The following is a 17,595-nucleotide window of genomic DNA, read 5'->3' as shown; positions in this document are numbered from 1 at the left end:
CTGTGTTAGTTCAGTGAGAGATTTATTTGGAAAGAAAACAATTTTCACTTGCAGTCGAAAACTAATGTGTACACTTATGCCTGCATTTTTATTTTGTTAAATACAAACAAAATTGTAGCAAAAGTGCTGCCACGTGTCTGGCCAGAAAGAGCTGTTTATTTGGTAGTTCAATGAAACTACTGTACTATACTGTACTATACTGCTGAGTGACTGTCTTCTGGTCAAATACATTTCATTGCAATGTTGACCCTGCGCTAACTTGCGTATTACAAATGAAACTGAAACTGAAAGGCTTCAGATAGTTAAGAGTGAGAAAAAAATTGCATTCATGTTTGCAATTTTGTCTTGTTACACAATATTTGGAATTAAATTTTTTAAAAAAACCCCACTACGTTTTAAGAAATATTAGTGGGTGTTTTCGTTTTTGTTTTTTTGTACTACTTGGACACTAAAGTGGCCCTCCAATGAGATGACGGTGCCAGAAGTGGCCCGCGGCTCATTTGAGTTTGAGACCCCTGGTATACTGTGTAGACCACTGTACTGATAGTAAAGCTCTTGAATCTTTAATCTTATAAGCATCAGGGTTTCTGGAGCTCTGGCATTAGGCTTTTCACTCTGCCTCACATTTTGACTCCAAACCAACTCTGACATCACTGACTGTGAGGTGGGGGCAATAAATCCAGCTGTGGCTGTCAAGCCTATAGTGTTATTTTACCCTAAAAAACTTTTTTTGCTATTTGACATTGTTCTCAAGCTCTCATTATGTCAAGCTTATCTGAGAAGCTTATGTAGTTTTAGCTATCGTCTTTTTATCTTGGTTCTAAAATGTAGTTTGTGGTTCTTTGTAAAGCTGTTCTGGTTTTTTATTCTTTGTATATTGTTGTTATTTTAGTTTTTATGTATTTCCCTTTCCATTTCTGCTGACAGTGTCAGCCAGATCATGACTATGAACCCTGTGTGAAGCAGTTGTTTCTCCCGCTCTATAATACACAAATGGTACATTAAGGACAATAACCACCTGGCGAAATTCTATTTTAATTAGACCCTAAATAGAACTTTTTTTTCTCATGCCAAAAGCACCGCTTGATCTCTGATATTCCAAAATAATCCCCCTGTAGTCATTTTTTACTGTTAATGCCATTGTTTTAGTTTTAGCCTTTATCTAAGCTGAAGTCTTTCAATGTCTTGAGGACCATCAAAATGTATATGAATGTGGTTGGTGTGATGGAAAATTTGTCTTTCCAGTCATCTAACCTCTGTCAATTATTGGTATGTAATTTGAACTGTCTTGTACAAAAATGTATTTGCAAAGATGGGAAAACAACTGACTCTAAGTTGTGTTGATGGCCACAGCACAGTTCATGATCAGGCTGGTGCTCACATGATGTTGAGAATTTAACTCCCAACTGCTGAACAGACAAAGATTGTATCCACACAAAGGGTATAAAGGAACTGCTATGATTGTGCTTTTTGCTGAAACCCTACTTGGTTCAAGTATGTGGATGACACCTGGGTGAAAATCAAATCTGGACATATCAAGGGATGAACCAACACATCAAGTTCACCAGAGAGGATAAGAAAAATTACAGGTTAGGCTTCTTAGACTGTGAGACTTTCATCAGTAATGGGGGACAGTTAAAAGTCAATGTGTACCCTAAACCAATACATACGGATCAGTTTTTAAGGTTTGACTCTCAGAGCAAACACCATCACCAGACATACAGTGGCCAGCAGAAGAACGTCATATCATGGAGGCCCTGAGTAAATGTGGTTATCCCAGTGAGACATTTGTCAAAGCTGGGAAGGCACCTAAAGAAAGCTCCAGGCGATCCAGGAGAGAAAGACAACTGCTGTCTAAGCGAAAACCCTTAGTGATCCTTTATGTGTCAGGATTATCGAAACAGTTGAGAAACATTATCTCTAAACACCGCGTCTCTGTGGCTTTTAAACCTCAACACAAGCTGTGCCAAAAAGTGGTGCACCCCAAGGTTCGAATCCCCTGACACGAACAGAGTAATACAGTGTACGCTGTCAAGAGCCAAGAGGATCGCCATGATTTATACATTGTGAAAACCAAACAACCGCTGCCTAAGTGGATTGTACAACAGGAGAGATAGACAGTGGACACTCTTTCAATGATGAGGATGTACACATCCTGAACAGGAAGAAAGTGAGGAGTCAAGGAGGCCATATACATGAAAAAGGAAAAGACCTTCTTTGAATTGAGGTGGACAGATCTTGTAATGCTGTGATTGCAACCATTCCCCAACTCTCTGAGAATAGTACTCATGGCCATTGTCACTGATCAGTGATGAATGATCAATATCATTGTCTTTGATCTGTGGTTGTTGGGGCGACCGTGGCTCAGGGGGTTGGGAAGCGTATCTGTAACCGGAAGGTTGCCGGTTCGATCCCTGGGCTCTCTGTCCTGGTCATTGTGTCCTTGGGCAAGACACTTCACCTACCACCTACTGGTGTTGGCCAGAGGGGCCGATGGCGCGATATGGCAGCCTCGCTTCTGTCAGTCTGCCCCAGGGCAGCTGTGGCTACAACCGTAGCTTGCCTCCACCAGTGCGTGAATGCGAGAGTGAATGAATAGTGGCATTGTAAAGCACTTTGGGTGCCTTGAAAAGCGCTATATAAATCCAATCCATTATTATTATTATTATTATTATTAATGGTCATAACAATTACCATATTAATGATGAAGAAACTGACCTCACAGCTCGTTTTTTGCCAGTGGCGCTAGATTGAGTTATTATGCAAAATGTACTTTTTATAAGAATGGGGAAACGTGCAGTCAGCTGAGACTGAAGAAGTCATTTGGATGAGTGACGAAATGTTTCTCTCACTGAAAATACTACGTCCAGACGAACAGAATCAGCATTTTGGGATTTTCTTACCTGGATGATTGAGCATGCATTAATACATTATTACACAATGTAATAAAATTGTTGTGTAACGCTTCTCAAAGTTTTAGCCATAAAACATCTTGTTTAATTTGCACTTATTTATACCTTATTTTGCTGGAATAGGCAGCCAGTCTGTCTATGATGACATCATACACACTGTGTGAGGAGTTGTCGTTATAGGAGTATAATTATACAAATATTGGTGTCGGGACAACAAACACCTAACAAAACTATGACCACTAAGCCCTAAACAGTCTTTTCAATGGCAAAAATGTATTTTTAAAACACAGCTATTGTTACATTTCTTACATTACATTTTATTATTGTTGTATATAGATAATTATATAAAATGAGTAATAAAAGCTTAAGCCTGCTTATACATCTGTCTTATTTTCATTACTTGTCATTTCCAGTTAATGTTAACATAATTTTGGAAAGCCTTTAAATTTGGATAGAAAGTTATTTTTATGGAATGACCTATTTCTGTAGGCCCCTTTAAAAATAAAATACATGGTAATATGGTACTTATGAAACCAGTATAACAGTGGTAAATGATAATAGCAACAGACAGACGACAATACTAAAGTTAACATTTGTCCCGATTCGTGATTGAGGTGAGAGACAAACGACCACAAGTCCAAGTGCGTCAAAACAATGATTTTATGTGGAGGAAATACACCATCACAATCCTCAGCATGAATCCCCCAAAGAAAGCTTACTCAGAATGTTTTATGTATTATTATGCCCCTTCATGCGTCAAAGCAGATACATAACATGCATAAACTACAATAACCACAACCTTTGACACATTCAAAAAGAGCATTTTCTCCGTCTTGACGCCAGGTGCTTCCTGTTGATCTTCTTACTCTCGCTTATCTCTGGAACATCAGAACCACATCCTACAAAAAACTGTCACTTATGCAGGCACAAAATGCAGTTACAAGCAAAATATGAGTCTATATACTATGTGTGTGTGTGCAGGCAAACTGTGTGTGTCTCGCACTGAGGTCGAGACACCTCAGTGCACTCTGTCTCATGTCTCACCTCGCCAACTAAAGCTTATAACCTCTTACTAGACAGAAAGCCAACTCCTCTGTAACTGAAACTATATGTGTAATATATTGAATAAATGTTTTAATCAAATGCCGCTACTCAAAGCTTAATAAAAAGGATATAAACGAATAAAAAGGATATGAATGAATAAACATGATATTAAAATGATATAATCCCCACACATTCTTTAATCACACTGAGCCAAAAGCTGGATAAAGTCTATGTAAAAAGTATTAGTACCTTTAAAAAAGTACTTCATGAAATTTTACTGGCAATTTCCTTCTCGGAAGTGGCATATAATATAAATAATCAAATAAAAATAAGAAATAATAAAATACATTGCCGCAACACTATCATACTTTAATGACATTTTCTATATTTCCTCATTTGTGACAAGGTCAAAATTTTCATTTTCAGATTTCTGAATTTATTGATTTATTGATTTCAATTGTTAGTAGAGTGGATTTCCTTATCTTTTTAAAACATGTTTGCTTCACTAGTGTCATGCTTAAAAATCTGCAGAGTGATAATAAGTTTAACAGCATTTCTAAACCAAGAGTAAAAAAGGGCATACATCAGTGGGTTTAGACACGAGTTAAAGTAAAACACAATGATCAGAAAAAATGTAGATGAGTCATTGATCACATTTACTTCAATAAGAGAGTAACAGTAAAACGGAAGGTAACATGCGAGAAACACAACTACAAGAACTCCAAGGTTCCTGGCTGCTTTCAGTTCAGATTTGTTTGCTTGATTGCTTGAACGCTGAAGTGTGACAGCTGTAACATGAGAGCGCATGGCACGAGCTTGAGACACAGCCACCACAAACACTCTCATATAAAGAACTATGATAACAGATACTGGAAAAATAAAAGATAACACAAGATCAATAAACCCTGCAATATCATTAATGACAAACACACACTCTCCATAACAGGAATTATACCTGGCCGGCTTAATTAGAACATCCTTTGTTAAAAGACTGCCGTAGAAGGTTGAACAAAACCAACACAAACAAACACAGAGTTTGACTCTTGCCACGGTAATTCTGGTGGGGTAATGAAGAGGGTGACAAATAGCTACATAGCGGTCAACTGAAATGAGAACTATGTTCCCTGTTGAAGCACAGAAAAGACCGGCTGTCAGATAAGTATAAACAGAACACATAAGATCACCAAGTACCCAGCAGGCCGTGTTTCTAATTATTTCTAGTGGCAGCATAAGGAGACCAGTGAGAAAGTCTGAGACAGCCAGAGAAAGGAGGAGGATGTTAGTGGGTGTGTGAAGCTGCCTAAGGAGAGAGAAAAAAAGAATATATTACACATTAATAATGTAAAAATGTCTTCACTAATTCCATTGGTTTTTAAGACTTAAACTACAATTTCAGCTGAGAAGTTAATTTCTGCCTGAAGTAAGAGACTGAGATGATGACGAGAAGGTTTAGAGCAGCAGTGAGCAGAGAGATGCAGCACAGCACAGTGTTCAGCAGCACAGCTTTGGACCAGTGAAATGTTGGCTTCCTGCAGGAGCTGTTGAGGAGTTGTGGAAAACAAAGCTCGGCTTCTTTCTGCATCTCCAAAATCATACAGCTGCAGCTCTCTGATCAGAGCTTCTTGTCACATAGGGGATTTATCTCGCCACACCTCCACACCCCCTTCACCTCTCCTTCTTCTCTTCCCTACCAACAGAACCTCATACACAATCAACAGATTGTGGTTCTGTTTTATTGTGTCCTCCAGCAACGTACTGATCACTTTCAGTCGTCAAGAACTGAATGACAGTGGCCTCAGCCTGAACGCACACTTTACAGCATCCCACCCGAGACTGCAAGATGATCAAGCACTCTGTGGGTTATTTTTGGGCACAGGAAGCAATGCAGATTATAAAAGAAACACTGCAAAATCTCCAGTGTTAAATTGACACTAGAAAGTGTCTATAGTTGTCCACTCTTTTGAGTGTTAAATTAACACTTTTGACAGTATTAGATTTCTAATAGTAACCTAGTCAGTATTAAAGATTAACAATGACTAACATTAGCAGTGTGTTTTTTCTAACACTGAAATGTTACCAGCATTTTTAGTTATTTTCCAGTGATAGAAAATCAGCACTACTCAGTGTTAGTCATTGTTAATCTTTAACACTGACTAGGTTACTGTTAGAAATCTAACACTGTCAAAAGCATTAATTTAACACTCAGGAGAGTGGACACATAGACACTTTCTAGTGTCAATTTAACACTGGAGATTTTGCAGTGTGGGCTGCAACCAACTCTCTCTTATCCATGTGCATATGCTGACCATCAACATAAACCTGACCAGCAACGGGCTTTAAAGAAGCTTTACTGAAGCCTTTGACAAAGCAAGGGCAGCTGTCGAGCAGGACCACTATGACAGTGTGATTGAGGTTCAGGGCTTTAGCAGCAAGGACCTGTTTAGTGAGGAGTTGTAATACTGTAGTGGCAAAGATGAACAGCTGGAGGCAAGAGACGAGGCAGGATGCTATGGTGTGGAGTCCAGAGCAGTTGTTGGGGGAGGATGAAGTGTGAAATCAGGTTCATTCGCCTGGGATTCTTGAAGGCTACTGATCTAATCCACCCATTCACAGCCTCACTGTGGTCCAGATACATGTCAGTAAGAATCTCATGGAAATAAAGAATTTTTTCTCAAAGAGCTTATACTCCTCTTCCAGGCTGACATCGTTATGTGGTTGTGGGGCGGTTGTCACCACCCATCTTGAGGAGTTTGCCCCCTCACATATACTAATGTGCCACAAACATGACTTTAATATCACCAATCATTCCCATTTTATTACGGTGTATCCATATAAATGGCCCACCCTGTACTATGACCACAGAATATGTAGATGAATGTGGCGGTCTGTGGCTTGGTGAGGCAGACACACCTGAGTGGCATGAGTAAACATGCCACACCTGTACTAAAAGAATGAACTAGGTCCTCACTGTTGTTGTTATTAGCGTCTGTGGCTGTGAGCTGCAAAGCTGCAACCAGTGTGTAAACAGTAACAATAAGAAATAAAGTTTGTGAAAAGCGTAAAAGTGGGTGTGATTCCTGTCACAATGAATTACTGTCTACATATTCTACAACAAATGCAGTATCTGTAAAGTGACAATTAGTTTCAAAGCTTTTATGAAAAAAAGGATAGAACAAGGCATAGATCACTGGGTTTAAACAGGAGTTTGAAAAGAACAGACTGATCACAATGAGCGCTGTGATGTTTACAGAGATTTTATTTTGAAAGGTCGAATGTTAGGCGGAAGGAGAGGATAGAAAAGAGGGACAATGAAAAACGGTAGATGGACAAGTTAGCGCTGCAGACTGTGTTGCCGCTGCAAGCCTGCGAATTAAAGAATGGAACTGAGAAATACTGAAGGTGTCATCATTAATGTTTGAGGCATGCAAACATTACAGGAGCTACTGAGCTAAAGTCCTCCCTTATAAGAGAGACACAGTAATATGGGCAGAAACACAGTAGAAACACAACTACAAGAACTCCAAGTGTCCTGGCTGCTTTCAACTCTGATTTGTTTGCTTGATTCAGAGAACACTGAATTGTGACAGCTGTAACCTGAGAGCGCATGGCATGAGCCTGAGACACAGCCACCACAAATACTCTCATATACAGAACTATGATGACAGTAATTGGAAATATAAAGGATAAAACAAGGTCAATAGTCCTTGCAATATCATTAATGACACACTCTCCATAACAGGAATTATACCTGCCTGGTTCAATCAGGTAGTCTTTTGCATAAAGACTAATGCTGGAAATAGCATAAAACCAACACAGACAAACACTGAGTTTAACTTTTGCCACAGTAATTCTGGTGGAGTAATGTAAAGGGTCACAAATAGCCACATAGCGACTGATATTAGAACTATGTTCCCTATTGAAGCACACGTAATGTTGCCAGTCAGATACCAATAAAGAAAACAATTAAAATCACCAAGTATCCAGCAGGTGGTGCTTTTTAAAATTCGTAACGGCATCAACAGGAGACCCACGAGAAAGTCTGAAACAGCCAGTGAGAGGAGGAGTATGTTGCTGGGTGTGCGAAGCTGCCTGCAGGGTAACAGAAAAAATAAATAATACACATTAAAAATGTTACATTGTTTTTAGTGAAAATTCCATTAGTAGAAATGATTTATTAGTAAGGCATGATTCAATTCTTGTTTAAAATACACAGAATGTGCCAAACTAACTTAACTCATCACTAAATTAAATTACAGTCTAAAGATAAACCTCACCTTTCAGCTGAGGTTTATCTATGCCCAAGGTGGGGCAGCGAAATGATAGTGATAAGATAGTTGAGATTATGTCATATGTTAATTATGTCAAAATGTATTTAGTGAAATTGTTTTCTTATTAAGACACGGTGAACCTTACACAACTTAACAGTCATGGTTGAGCCAAAGACATTTATTAGTTTCACTTAATGTATTCTTTGCTAATTCCAATGATGCAAATCTCACTTTTCATATATCTAAACCTTAATCTAAGTTAATTTAAAAGTTGGTCTCTGCCTGAAGTGGGAGACTGAGATGATGGCCAGAAGGTTTAGAGCAGCAGTGATAGAGCAGCAGTGATCAGAGAGATGCATGACATCACAATATTCAGCAGCATAGTTGTGGAATAGTGAAGTGTTGGCTTTCTGCAGGAATCGTTGAGGAGTTGTGGAAAACAGAGCTCTAGTCCTTCGTGTATCTCCATCATCAGGCTGCTGCATCTCATCAAAGCTTTTCCTCACAGAGCTCATTTATCTATTTTGTCCTTCACCCACCAGTCCCATCCCTCCTCTTTCTAATGACACAACCTTTGGAGCTTTCTTTTTTTCAAACTCGCTCTCTCCCACAGTCAACTTATAAACCTTTATTTTTCTGGACTCAATGTTGAACATTTCTATACAAGCAGACACTTGGGTCATAATTGTTAACCATCTTCATCTTTTTTTTAACAGTACTAAAATGGGATGACTATTTTATTTTCAACTTATGTCTGCAGATGATACTACAGGCAACTTGAGCAGACAAGCCTCATCTTCCTATTGAAATCTGAACCAGGATAACCAAAGGGGATCACTCAGTATCCAGGAAATCACAGAACTGTGTTACGGAATAAATATATATTCTTAGTGCTTATTTTCTGTTTATATTGTTTTATAGAGGCCAGTGTAGAAAAAACGCCACTTTGAGTTAGAATGTGTGCTAAAGGTCACAGAGTACTGTGTAAGACAGGAAACTGCAGAAGACGCTTTGTGCAGGCCTGCAGAGTACAGGAAGTGAAACTAGAGTGCAGCGCAGCAGTTGTTTTGATCAAAACCATGTGTGACGTATGACTGATTATGTTATGCTCATTTGGCTTGTAATGCTTCAGATCTGCTCAGGATTTAGCCTGTGCACATCTACTTTTCCAGAAATGTAGACTAAAGAGGATTTTTGAGCTTTGACCACACTGAGTCGGGTTTTTTCTTGGTCAGTAAAAGAATATAAAGGAACCGGATTTGATCATTGGTGCCGTGAACCCGGATTCTTTGACGGCTGAGAGGACCAATTTGGCCATGAGGCAAACAGAGGACAGGTCCAAATTTAAAGTTAAGCACCACCTGTTAAAAAAGCAAAGTGTGCTTATTGGATGAATTCTAAATTATCTGTTCGCCGAGTTGATGATCTTCACAGTTAAATTGGCTCAGTTGTAGTAAAATTAAGCTAAATTACAAAATTTGTTCAGTGGATTTCTGGTGAAATATCCGTGGTGATTTTGGGAAATTTGTGATAATAACAGTAAAGTCTGGGGAAATATCTGATGAAAATGTATTACTGTTAATGTTGGGTTGAATTTTAATGTTCATGTGTTGTGTGCAATGTTAACTGTGTTGTGTCAGCCAAGAGAAAAGAGATTAGAGTTGGTAATTAGGCACTTGTTTAAGGGATTTGAGTTCCCATTTTGGGCAGAAGGCTGGGCCTGGACATCAGTAAACTGGTGGTTAGAGTCCCCAGTGGTGTTTGAAAATTTATTTAAATTGATTTAGGACGGGGAGGGCGATCCCTAGGAGTGCACACAAGTTCAGGGGTGAGAACCCCCTCCTTGCTTCGGACGTGTGGCAAGACCCTGCGGCGTCAGGATTATCTCAGTTGGCCACTGCCAAGACTTGGGACCTTGGTTAACGGCCAGTGGTCAGGGACCACTTTTGGTGCATTGTTTGAGTGAAGAGGCCGGGCCTCGAGCATGACCACCTCAACATAGAGTGGCTGGTAAAGTTTTAGGCGAGAGATGCTGGTAAAGTAAAGCTTCCGGTAAAGCTGCGGGTGGGGGAAACACTTTTAAATTAAAATAAGACTTAGAAATCAGGCCTCTGTCCGGGACAGAAACGGTTTAATTGATTAATTAATTTGGACCTGGGCTCATAGGCTTTTAAAGTTGTCAAAATTGTGTAGGGAAAACTGGTACCAGTACAGGATGATGTAAAGTGTGGTAAGGAAATGGAAATAATGTATCTTGGCATTTGGTGTTATTTTGTTATACGTATAAACGTGTGAATATATAGGAAAGTGTAAAATTGTTCTTTGGATGCATGATCAAAAGTGCATATTGTTTTGAAAGTGTGATAGAAAAAGGGTGTGGCTTGTGTAAGAGAAGATCTGCTAAAGGAGCTGAGTGAATTGTGCCGCAGAGCTGAGCTAAAAGAATTGTTATGTGTGTGGAAAAACTGTTAATTGTGCTGAAGATATCCGCTTGGCATCTTTCTTGGCCTTAAGACAACAATTCTGATGGCTAAAGATCCAAACGGGACACAAAAAAAGAAAAAAAAAATTGTGCTGAAGGAATTCTGATAAACACGTTGAAGACTTTGATGTGAAGGATTTCGTTTGGTTAATGCTTGCAAATGTAAAGACCTGAGTATATATTTGTGTGAAGCTGCTCAATTTGTGTGTGTGTGGCTGAGGGTGCATTCTTAAAATGAGTACATTAAAAATGAGTAGAGTTACAGAGGGTACAGTATATAGAGAGTGAACATAAAACAAGAGTTCGATTAGGTTGCAGAAATTGATGAAATGGAGTGAGGTGAGGAGTGTGTGTGAAAACTGCTGTGTGTGTGTGTCTGTGACAGGAAGTGAAATGTTTGCAGGCAGTTTGGAGGAAATTGCCTGATGTGTGTGCAACGTGAGAGAGAGAAAGATGTCTTAAAATCTAGATAGAAGAATTAGACAATGAATGTGTTGATAACTAGGAAAATTATATTAAAGAAATGTCTTAGTGTGTTGATACAGGTGCCCATGGACTTAGCTCAACCTCGTGGATGAGTACAGCGGCAAAATGATAGATTAACTTAATTAGGACGACAAACAGGCCAGGTTTTGGCTCAAAATTTCATAGGTTCACCTCTCATCCTGTCCTTATCCTGAGGAGAAGCTTAAAGGACAGTCAATCTCTTCATGAAGACATACAGAGCAACACTGTGGACTTGAAGAATTAACAGCAGGCAAAAGCAAAAGACAGCACAACTGAGCTAAAACTCTGAAGGGTCCAGCAGCATGTACGAATACCATCATTGATGGAAACATGTGCTCTAATCACCAGCTGGGAAGTGTACCAGTGACATTATTGTGTGAAAGCACTTGATGGGACTGTCTGAGGTTTATGTTTGCCATGCTGGGCAAAAGAGACTGAAAAGAGGAAGAGAGAATAACAGAGAGAAAGAAACAGCTGATTTGGGCCTGTGTTTGCTGGAGATTTGGGAGGACACACAGGCAACTGTGAGAATAGGGGACGAGGACGGGTGAGAGGTGAAGGCTGGTCTTGTTAAAGTGAGAGCATATGAAAATTGATGCTGAACTTGTGGAGGTTTAGAAATGTCCAGAGCATCGCCACAGAAAGGTAAATAAATAAATTATAATTTAGTGATGTCCCATAACATATTGTTACACTAGTAAGCAAAACTTTTCTGTGATTAATCTGGCAGATTTTCGGGGTTTTGTTTTAGTAAGAGTTTTTCTATACATGGACATGTCCAGAACTGGGCCCATTATTTTTGTAACAGTGCACTTAGCGAAAACCTGTCAGGTGTCACCCTTATGGTGATGATGTTTTCTGTTTTGATGACTTAGAAAAAAAAGAGCTGATTATTATTTTTTGTTCTAAGCAGGCCTGCAAGATTGAATTAACATTTTTGTGAGAGCAAATATAAGGTGAGCTTTTCCAGATTACAATGGGCTGAGGAGACAGCTACCTATGGGGACCCGATCAGTCCAAAATCATAAACACTTGTTATTCTTTTTAAAATGATGACGTCATCTTCCTGGTGATGGACACTGGAAAAGGTTGCGCGCAGGACTCTATTATCAGTAATATCTCATGTGAATGCGGGTGAGTGTGTGTGCATGAATGTGTGTGACTGGGCTGTGATGGACTGACGATGGGGACTTAAAGTGTTGACTGACTTGACACTGAGACAAAGACTGGACCAACGTTAGGATGAGTAAATGTTGACAAATATTCACAGAAAAGGGTGGATGCTGTTAGGTTTTGTATTGTTGATTGTCATTTATGCTTAGAAATATTTAACCATATATGCTTAGAGGTGTATAATCAATTGTGTAGTGATAGGATGTGTGATCTTTAGCAGGCTACAAAGGCTTGGTGTGCATTCCAGAATGCACACCTACATCCTGGGAGCATGGGAAGAGGTCGTACCTTGTTTTATTGTTTTATGGTAGGATTAACGTAGTTGAGTCTAAGTGCCTTTTACATATAGATGAACTGTTGGATTTTCCAGACCAGCAGGTTAAGGGAAGTTGTTTATGGGGTCACACTCTGACCCCACACACACACACGCACGCACGGTACTCTTTGTTGGTATGTAGACGTCGTATGTTAATGAACCTATGCATATTCATGTAACCTCAATAAAAGAGCAGTGTTACGGGGGAGCGGACGAGAGCAACTGGGGTCAAGCGAAGGAACGGACTTTTGTCCGGTTCTCTCCCGTGCACGAGAAACATGAAGAACTTTGCCTACTTCGTGTCTTGCTTGCTGTGTAATTATATTGTCTTCAACGTTCCAGCGAATAGGTTCAAGCTACAAACCTATCAGATGCTTTGCTTTGTTTTGTTTTTGCTTTTGGCAGGAGCAGGAGGATAAGAGAGAGAGGGGGAGACTGTAGATTCACATGAGAGTGTGGAGCTTCAGATTAATTTTGGGGGGCTGTTTGCTTTAAGAAAATTTTTGATATCACTCATGTAACCATTAACCATAGCAGGCCACTGTAGAAGTCAGTTAAATGTTATAGAGGAAAATAGTCAGAACCAAAACAATATTCATGAATTACATAGGGGAAGGATAGATTTGTCACATTCAAAGTACAGTTATGGAATAACAAACACTGGTCCAAGTGACCCAGGTTTTTCCCTTTAAAATAGTAAATTATTAAAAAAGAGAGCACAACCGGTAGGGGCATGCGATCTGTCAGGGTTCCTGGTGTCAGGGTCCTGGGTCTCCTGACCCAGCGTTTTAGTTCATTGTGATTTTTGTATTATTGTACTTGGTGTGAGTTTCTATGGTTTCTAGTTTCGATCCCTTGCCCTTCATGTTTCTCTATGTCCCCTCTGTTCTGTGTAAGTCTGTGTCTGCATGTTTGAGTTCCCCTCTGTGTCTCTCGGTTCTTAGAGTCCTCTGCCTTATGGTTTATGTCTCTGTTTTTCTTAGTTGCTGTCTCCACTGTGTCAAGTTCGCGTCTCTGTGTGATCCTTCCTGTTTTACTTTGTAGGTCCGTGTCTTATGTGAATGTGTCCTGCTTTGCTTGTCTCGTCAGTTCTAATTTCCCCCAGCTGTACTCTCCTTCTGTGTCTCATTCTCCTCGTTACTTCCCAGTGTATTTAGTCCCTGTGTTTCTCTGAGTCAGTGTTGCGTCGTACCCTCAACAAGCTGTGTGTGTTTTGCCTCCGTGTTGCCAGTGTTTTGTTTCCAGTTCCAGTTCAGTGTTTTGTGCTTCAGTGTTTTAGTCCACCAGCGTTTTTGTTTGTCTTTTGGTGAGTTTAGTAGTAAGATAAGATAAGATAGAACTTTATTAATCCCTCGGGTGGGTTCCTCTGGGAAATTCGACTTCCAAAAAGCACAGCAACGACCGAAGTTACAGTTACAGAATTGTTATATATATATACACACACACATACATACATACATACATACATACATACATATATATATATATATATATATATATATATATATATATATATATATATATATATATATATATATATATATATATATATATATATATAAATACAGAGACAAATATAAATAAAATATACAAAGGGGATAAATAGGAATAAAAAATAAAAATACAAGTGAATTGCACATTTCAAGTATTGAGTCTATTGCACTGTTGACTATTTACAAAAAGTATTGCACAAGGTATTGTACAGTGAGGTGAAGAGGCACTACAGCTTAGTTGTTCCCCCCTCCTTTGTCCTCCTGTTTCCCCTCCCTCTCCCCTCCAGAGAGGAGTTAAACAGTCTGATGGCGTGTGGGACAAAGGAGTTTTTAAGTCTGTTAGTTCTTGTCTTGGGGAGAAGCAACCTGTCACTGAACAGACTCTTCTGATTGTTTATGGCCGTGTGCAGAGGATGCCCAGCATTGTTCATAATGTCCATCAGTCTCTTTAATGTCCTTTTCTCTGCCACTGTCACCAGAGTGTCCAGCTTCATGCCGACCACAGAGCTAGCCTTCCTGATCAGTTTCTCCAGCCTGGATGAGTCCCTCTTTGCTGTGCTGCTCCCCCAGCACACCACAGCATAGAAAAGTACTCCAGCAACCACCGACTGGTAAAACATCCTCAGGAGCTTCCTGCAGATGTTAAAAGACCTCAGCCTCCTGAGGAAGTACAGTCGGCTTTGGGCTTTTTTATACAGGTGCTCTGTGTTGCATGACCAGTCCAGTTTGTTGTCCACCCACAGCCCGAGGTACTTGTACTTGTTGACCACCTCCACCTCCTCCCCCTCTATCTGAACCGGCAGTGGACCTTCTCTGGACCTCCCGAAGTCCACAACCAGTTCCTTAGTCTTTGAGGTGTTGAGTTGCAGGTGGTTTGTGTGACTCCATGCGACAAAGTTCCTCACCAGACTTCTGTACTCCTCTTCCTGATCATCCCAGATACACCCCATGATGGCCGTGTCATCTGCAAACTTCTGAATATGGCATAATTCAGAGTTGTAGCAGAAGTCAGAGGTGTACAGGGTGAAGAGAAGAGGGGACAGCACAGTTCCCTGTGGTGCTCCTGTGCTGCTGACCACAGTGTCAGACGTGATGTCCTTCAGCCTGACGTACTGTGGTCTGTCGGTGAGGTAGTCGGAGATCCAAGCCACCAGGCAGGGGTCCACCTCCATCCTGTTCAGTTTTTCCTGAAGCATACAGGGCCGGATGGTATTAAAGGCACTGGAAAAGTCAAGAAACAGTATCCTGACCGTGCCTTTTCCCCCATCCAGGTGTGAGTGGGCTCTGTGTAGGAGGTACAGGATGGCATCCTCCACTCCGACACCCGCCTTGTATGCAAACTGTAGTGGGTCCTGGGCATGTTGTACCTGTGGTCGGAGGAAGTTGAGGAAGAGCCGCTCTAGAGTCTTCATAAGATGTGACGTCAGTGCCACCGGTCGGAAGTCATTCAGCTCATTGGGCCGGTTCTTTTTGGGGACCGGGACGATGCAGGATGTCTTCCATAGGGCGGGCACTCTCCCCAGTCGCAGACTGAGGTTGAAGACTCGTTGTAGCGGCTCCTCAAGTTCAGCAGCACACGCCTTTAGCATCCTAGGACACACCTTGTCTGGGCCTGCTGCCTTTCTGGGGCGAAGCTTCCTCAGTTGCCTCCTGACCTGATCCACTGTGACACTGGGAGATGTTTGGGAGGAGGGGAGGGGGGGAGATGTCTTGCTGTAGTAAGAGGTTTTCCAGCATTAAAGCTGCGCTTTAAGTTGAACTTCTGTGTCTGAGTCCTGCATTTTGGATCCACCACTCCTGCTTGCCCGCCTGCCACACAGCCAACCATGACAGAACGACGCAACCATCAAATGGATCCTGCGGACTCACGGTCTCAGTATCTCGCGCAGTTGTGGAATTACTGCCGGGAAGTAATCCACGCTGAGGACACCCCCAAGAGACTCCTTCAGGTGGTCTTTTTTGACAACTTTTTGTCTTCCACCCTCTGCACAGCTGGTTTTTTGGACATTAACAGATTAAAACAACTAATAACAGCTCTGAGAGCCAGGATATGCTTCGAACTGTTTGGCATGGGCGGTCCAGGCACGGTAGAGTCAGCTACCCTCCTGGAAGCCCTCGCTGCCTGGTATTCTCAGCATCAGCATCTGTTCCCATCAAGCCTTATCACTAAATCATTCCATCCTCCCTTAAGAGAGGGACTGCATCCTCGTTGCCTTCACCCCAGTACACCAGCGTCACCTGTGTCTCCAGCAGCTCAGCTCCCAGTGTCACCTGCCCCGCAGCCTCCCTCAGCTCGGTTAGCTGCCCCGCAGCCTCCCCCAGTAGCTCCAGTGCCGCCTGTAGCGCAGGCCCCAGTAGCTCCAGTGCTGCCTGTAGCGCAGGCCCCAGTAGCTCCAGTGGCCCCGCTACCCGTAACTCTGGCTCCAGTAATAGTGGTCTCACACACTCACTCCATGCAGGGAGAAAGTATAATTTTACCTCAAGGTGCTTTTTGTAGTTCAGCCGCCTTTGGCACAGTTTGCCGCTCCAGGGCTTCCCCAGAGGCTAGGTCCCAGTCCTCAGCTGATTCTGGACCCCTGGAGTTTAAGCAGCCACCCGAGGGACCGCTCCGGCCTTCGTGTCCTGTTTCTGCTGGAGGGTCCGAGGGACTGCTCCGGCCTTCGTCTCGTGTCTCCGCTGGAGGGTCCGAGGGACCGCTCCGGCCTTCGTTTCCTGTTTCCGCTGGAGGGTCCGAGGGACCGCTCCGGCTTTTGTCTCCTGTTTCAGCTGGGGGGCCCGAGGAGCCCGTCCAGCAGCCTTCCTTGTCAGCTGGTGGTTCCGGAGAACCACACCGGCCTCATGCCTCGTCGGCTGGAGGGTCCGAGGGGCCCGTTCAGCCTCCCGTCTCCGCTGGAGGGTCCGAGGAGCCTGTCCAGCCGCCACCTGCGGCCGCTTCGTCGTCGTCTGGTCCAGCTTCATCCGAGTCTTCGTCGTCGTCTGGTCCAGCTTCATCCGAGTCTTCGTCTTCGTCCTCGTCTGGTTCGGCTTCATCCGAGTCATCATCCTCGTCTGGTCCGGCGTCATCCGAGTCTTCGTCTTCGTCCTCGTCTGGTCCAGCTTCATCCGAGTCTTCGTCCTCGTCTGGTCCAGCTTCATCCGAGTCTTCGTCTTCGCCTGGTCCAGCCTCATCAGAGCCTTCGGCCTCGTCTGGTCCAGCCTCCGTGTCTTCAGCCTCGCCAGGCCCAGCCTCATCAGAGCCTTCAGCCTCGCCAGGCCCAGCCTCATCAGAGCCTTCAGCCTCGCCAGGCCCAGCCTCCGTGTCTTCAGCCTCGCCTGGCCCAGCCTCCGCCTGTGCTTTGCCTGGTCCGTCTGTTCCTGCCTTGTCATCGCCTGGTCCGGCCCTGTCATCGCCTGGTCCTGC

General features: G+C 42.4%; 1 protein-coding gene and 1 pseudogene across 1 annotated transcript; both read right to left on the bottom strand.

Moving 5' to 3' along the window:
• Positions 1 to 4,442: 4,442 nt before the first annotated feature.
• Positions 4,443 to 5,550, bottom strand: LOC113007267 (trace amine-associated receptor 13c-like). Its single transcript, XM_026143660.2, has 2 exons — positions 5,372 to 5,550; positions 4,443 to 5,256 (listed from the first exon to the last, which is right to left on the bottom strand). The coding sequence occupies exons 1-2, from the start codon at positions 5,548 to 5,550 to the stop codon at positions 4,443 to 4,445; spliced, it is 993 nt and encodes a 330-aa protein (XP_025999445.2).
• Positions 5,551 to 7,062: 1,512 nt separating this feature from the next.
• On the bottom strand, positions 7,063 to 8,693 carry LOC113007268 (trace amine-associated receptor 13c-like; annotated as a pseudogene).
• Between the last annotated feature and the right edge of the window lie 8,902 nt (positions 8,694 to 17,595).

The sequence above is a fragment of the Astatotilapia calliptera genome, chromosome 16 (genome assembly GCF_964374335.1).
Source record: "Astatotilapia calliptera chromosome 16, fAstCal68.1, whole genome shotgun sequence".
NCBI classification, from domain to species: Eukaryota; Metazoa; Chordata; class Actinopteri; order Cichliformes; family Cichlidae; genus Astatotilapia; species Astatotilapia calliptera.
The sequence above is the reverse complement of the archived record's forward strand: the minus strand, read 5'-3'. Positions and strand labels throughout refer to the sequence as shown.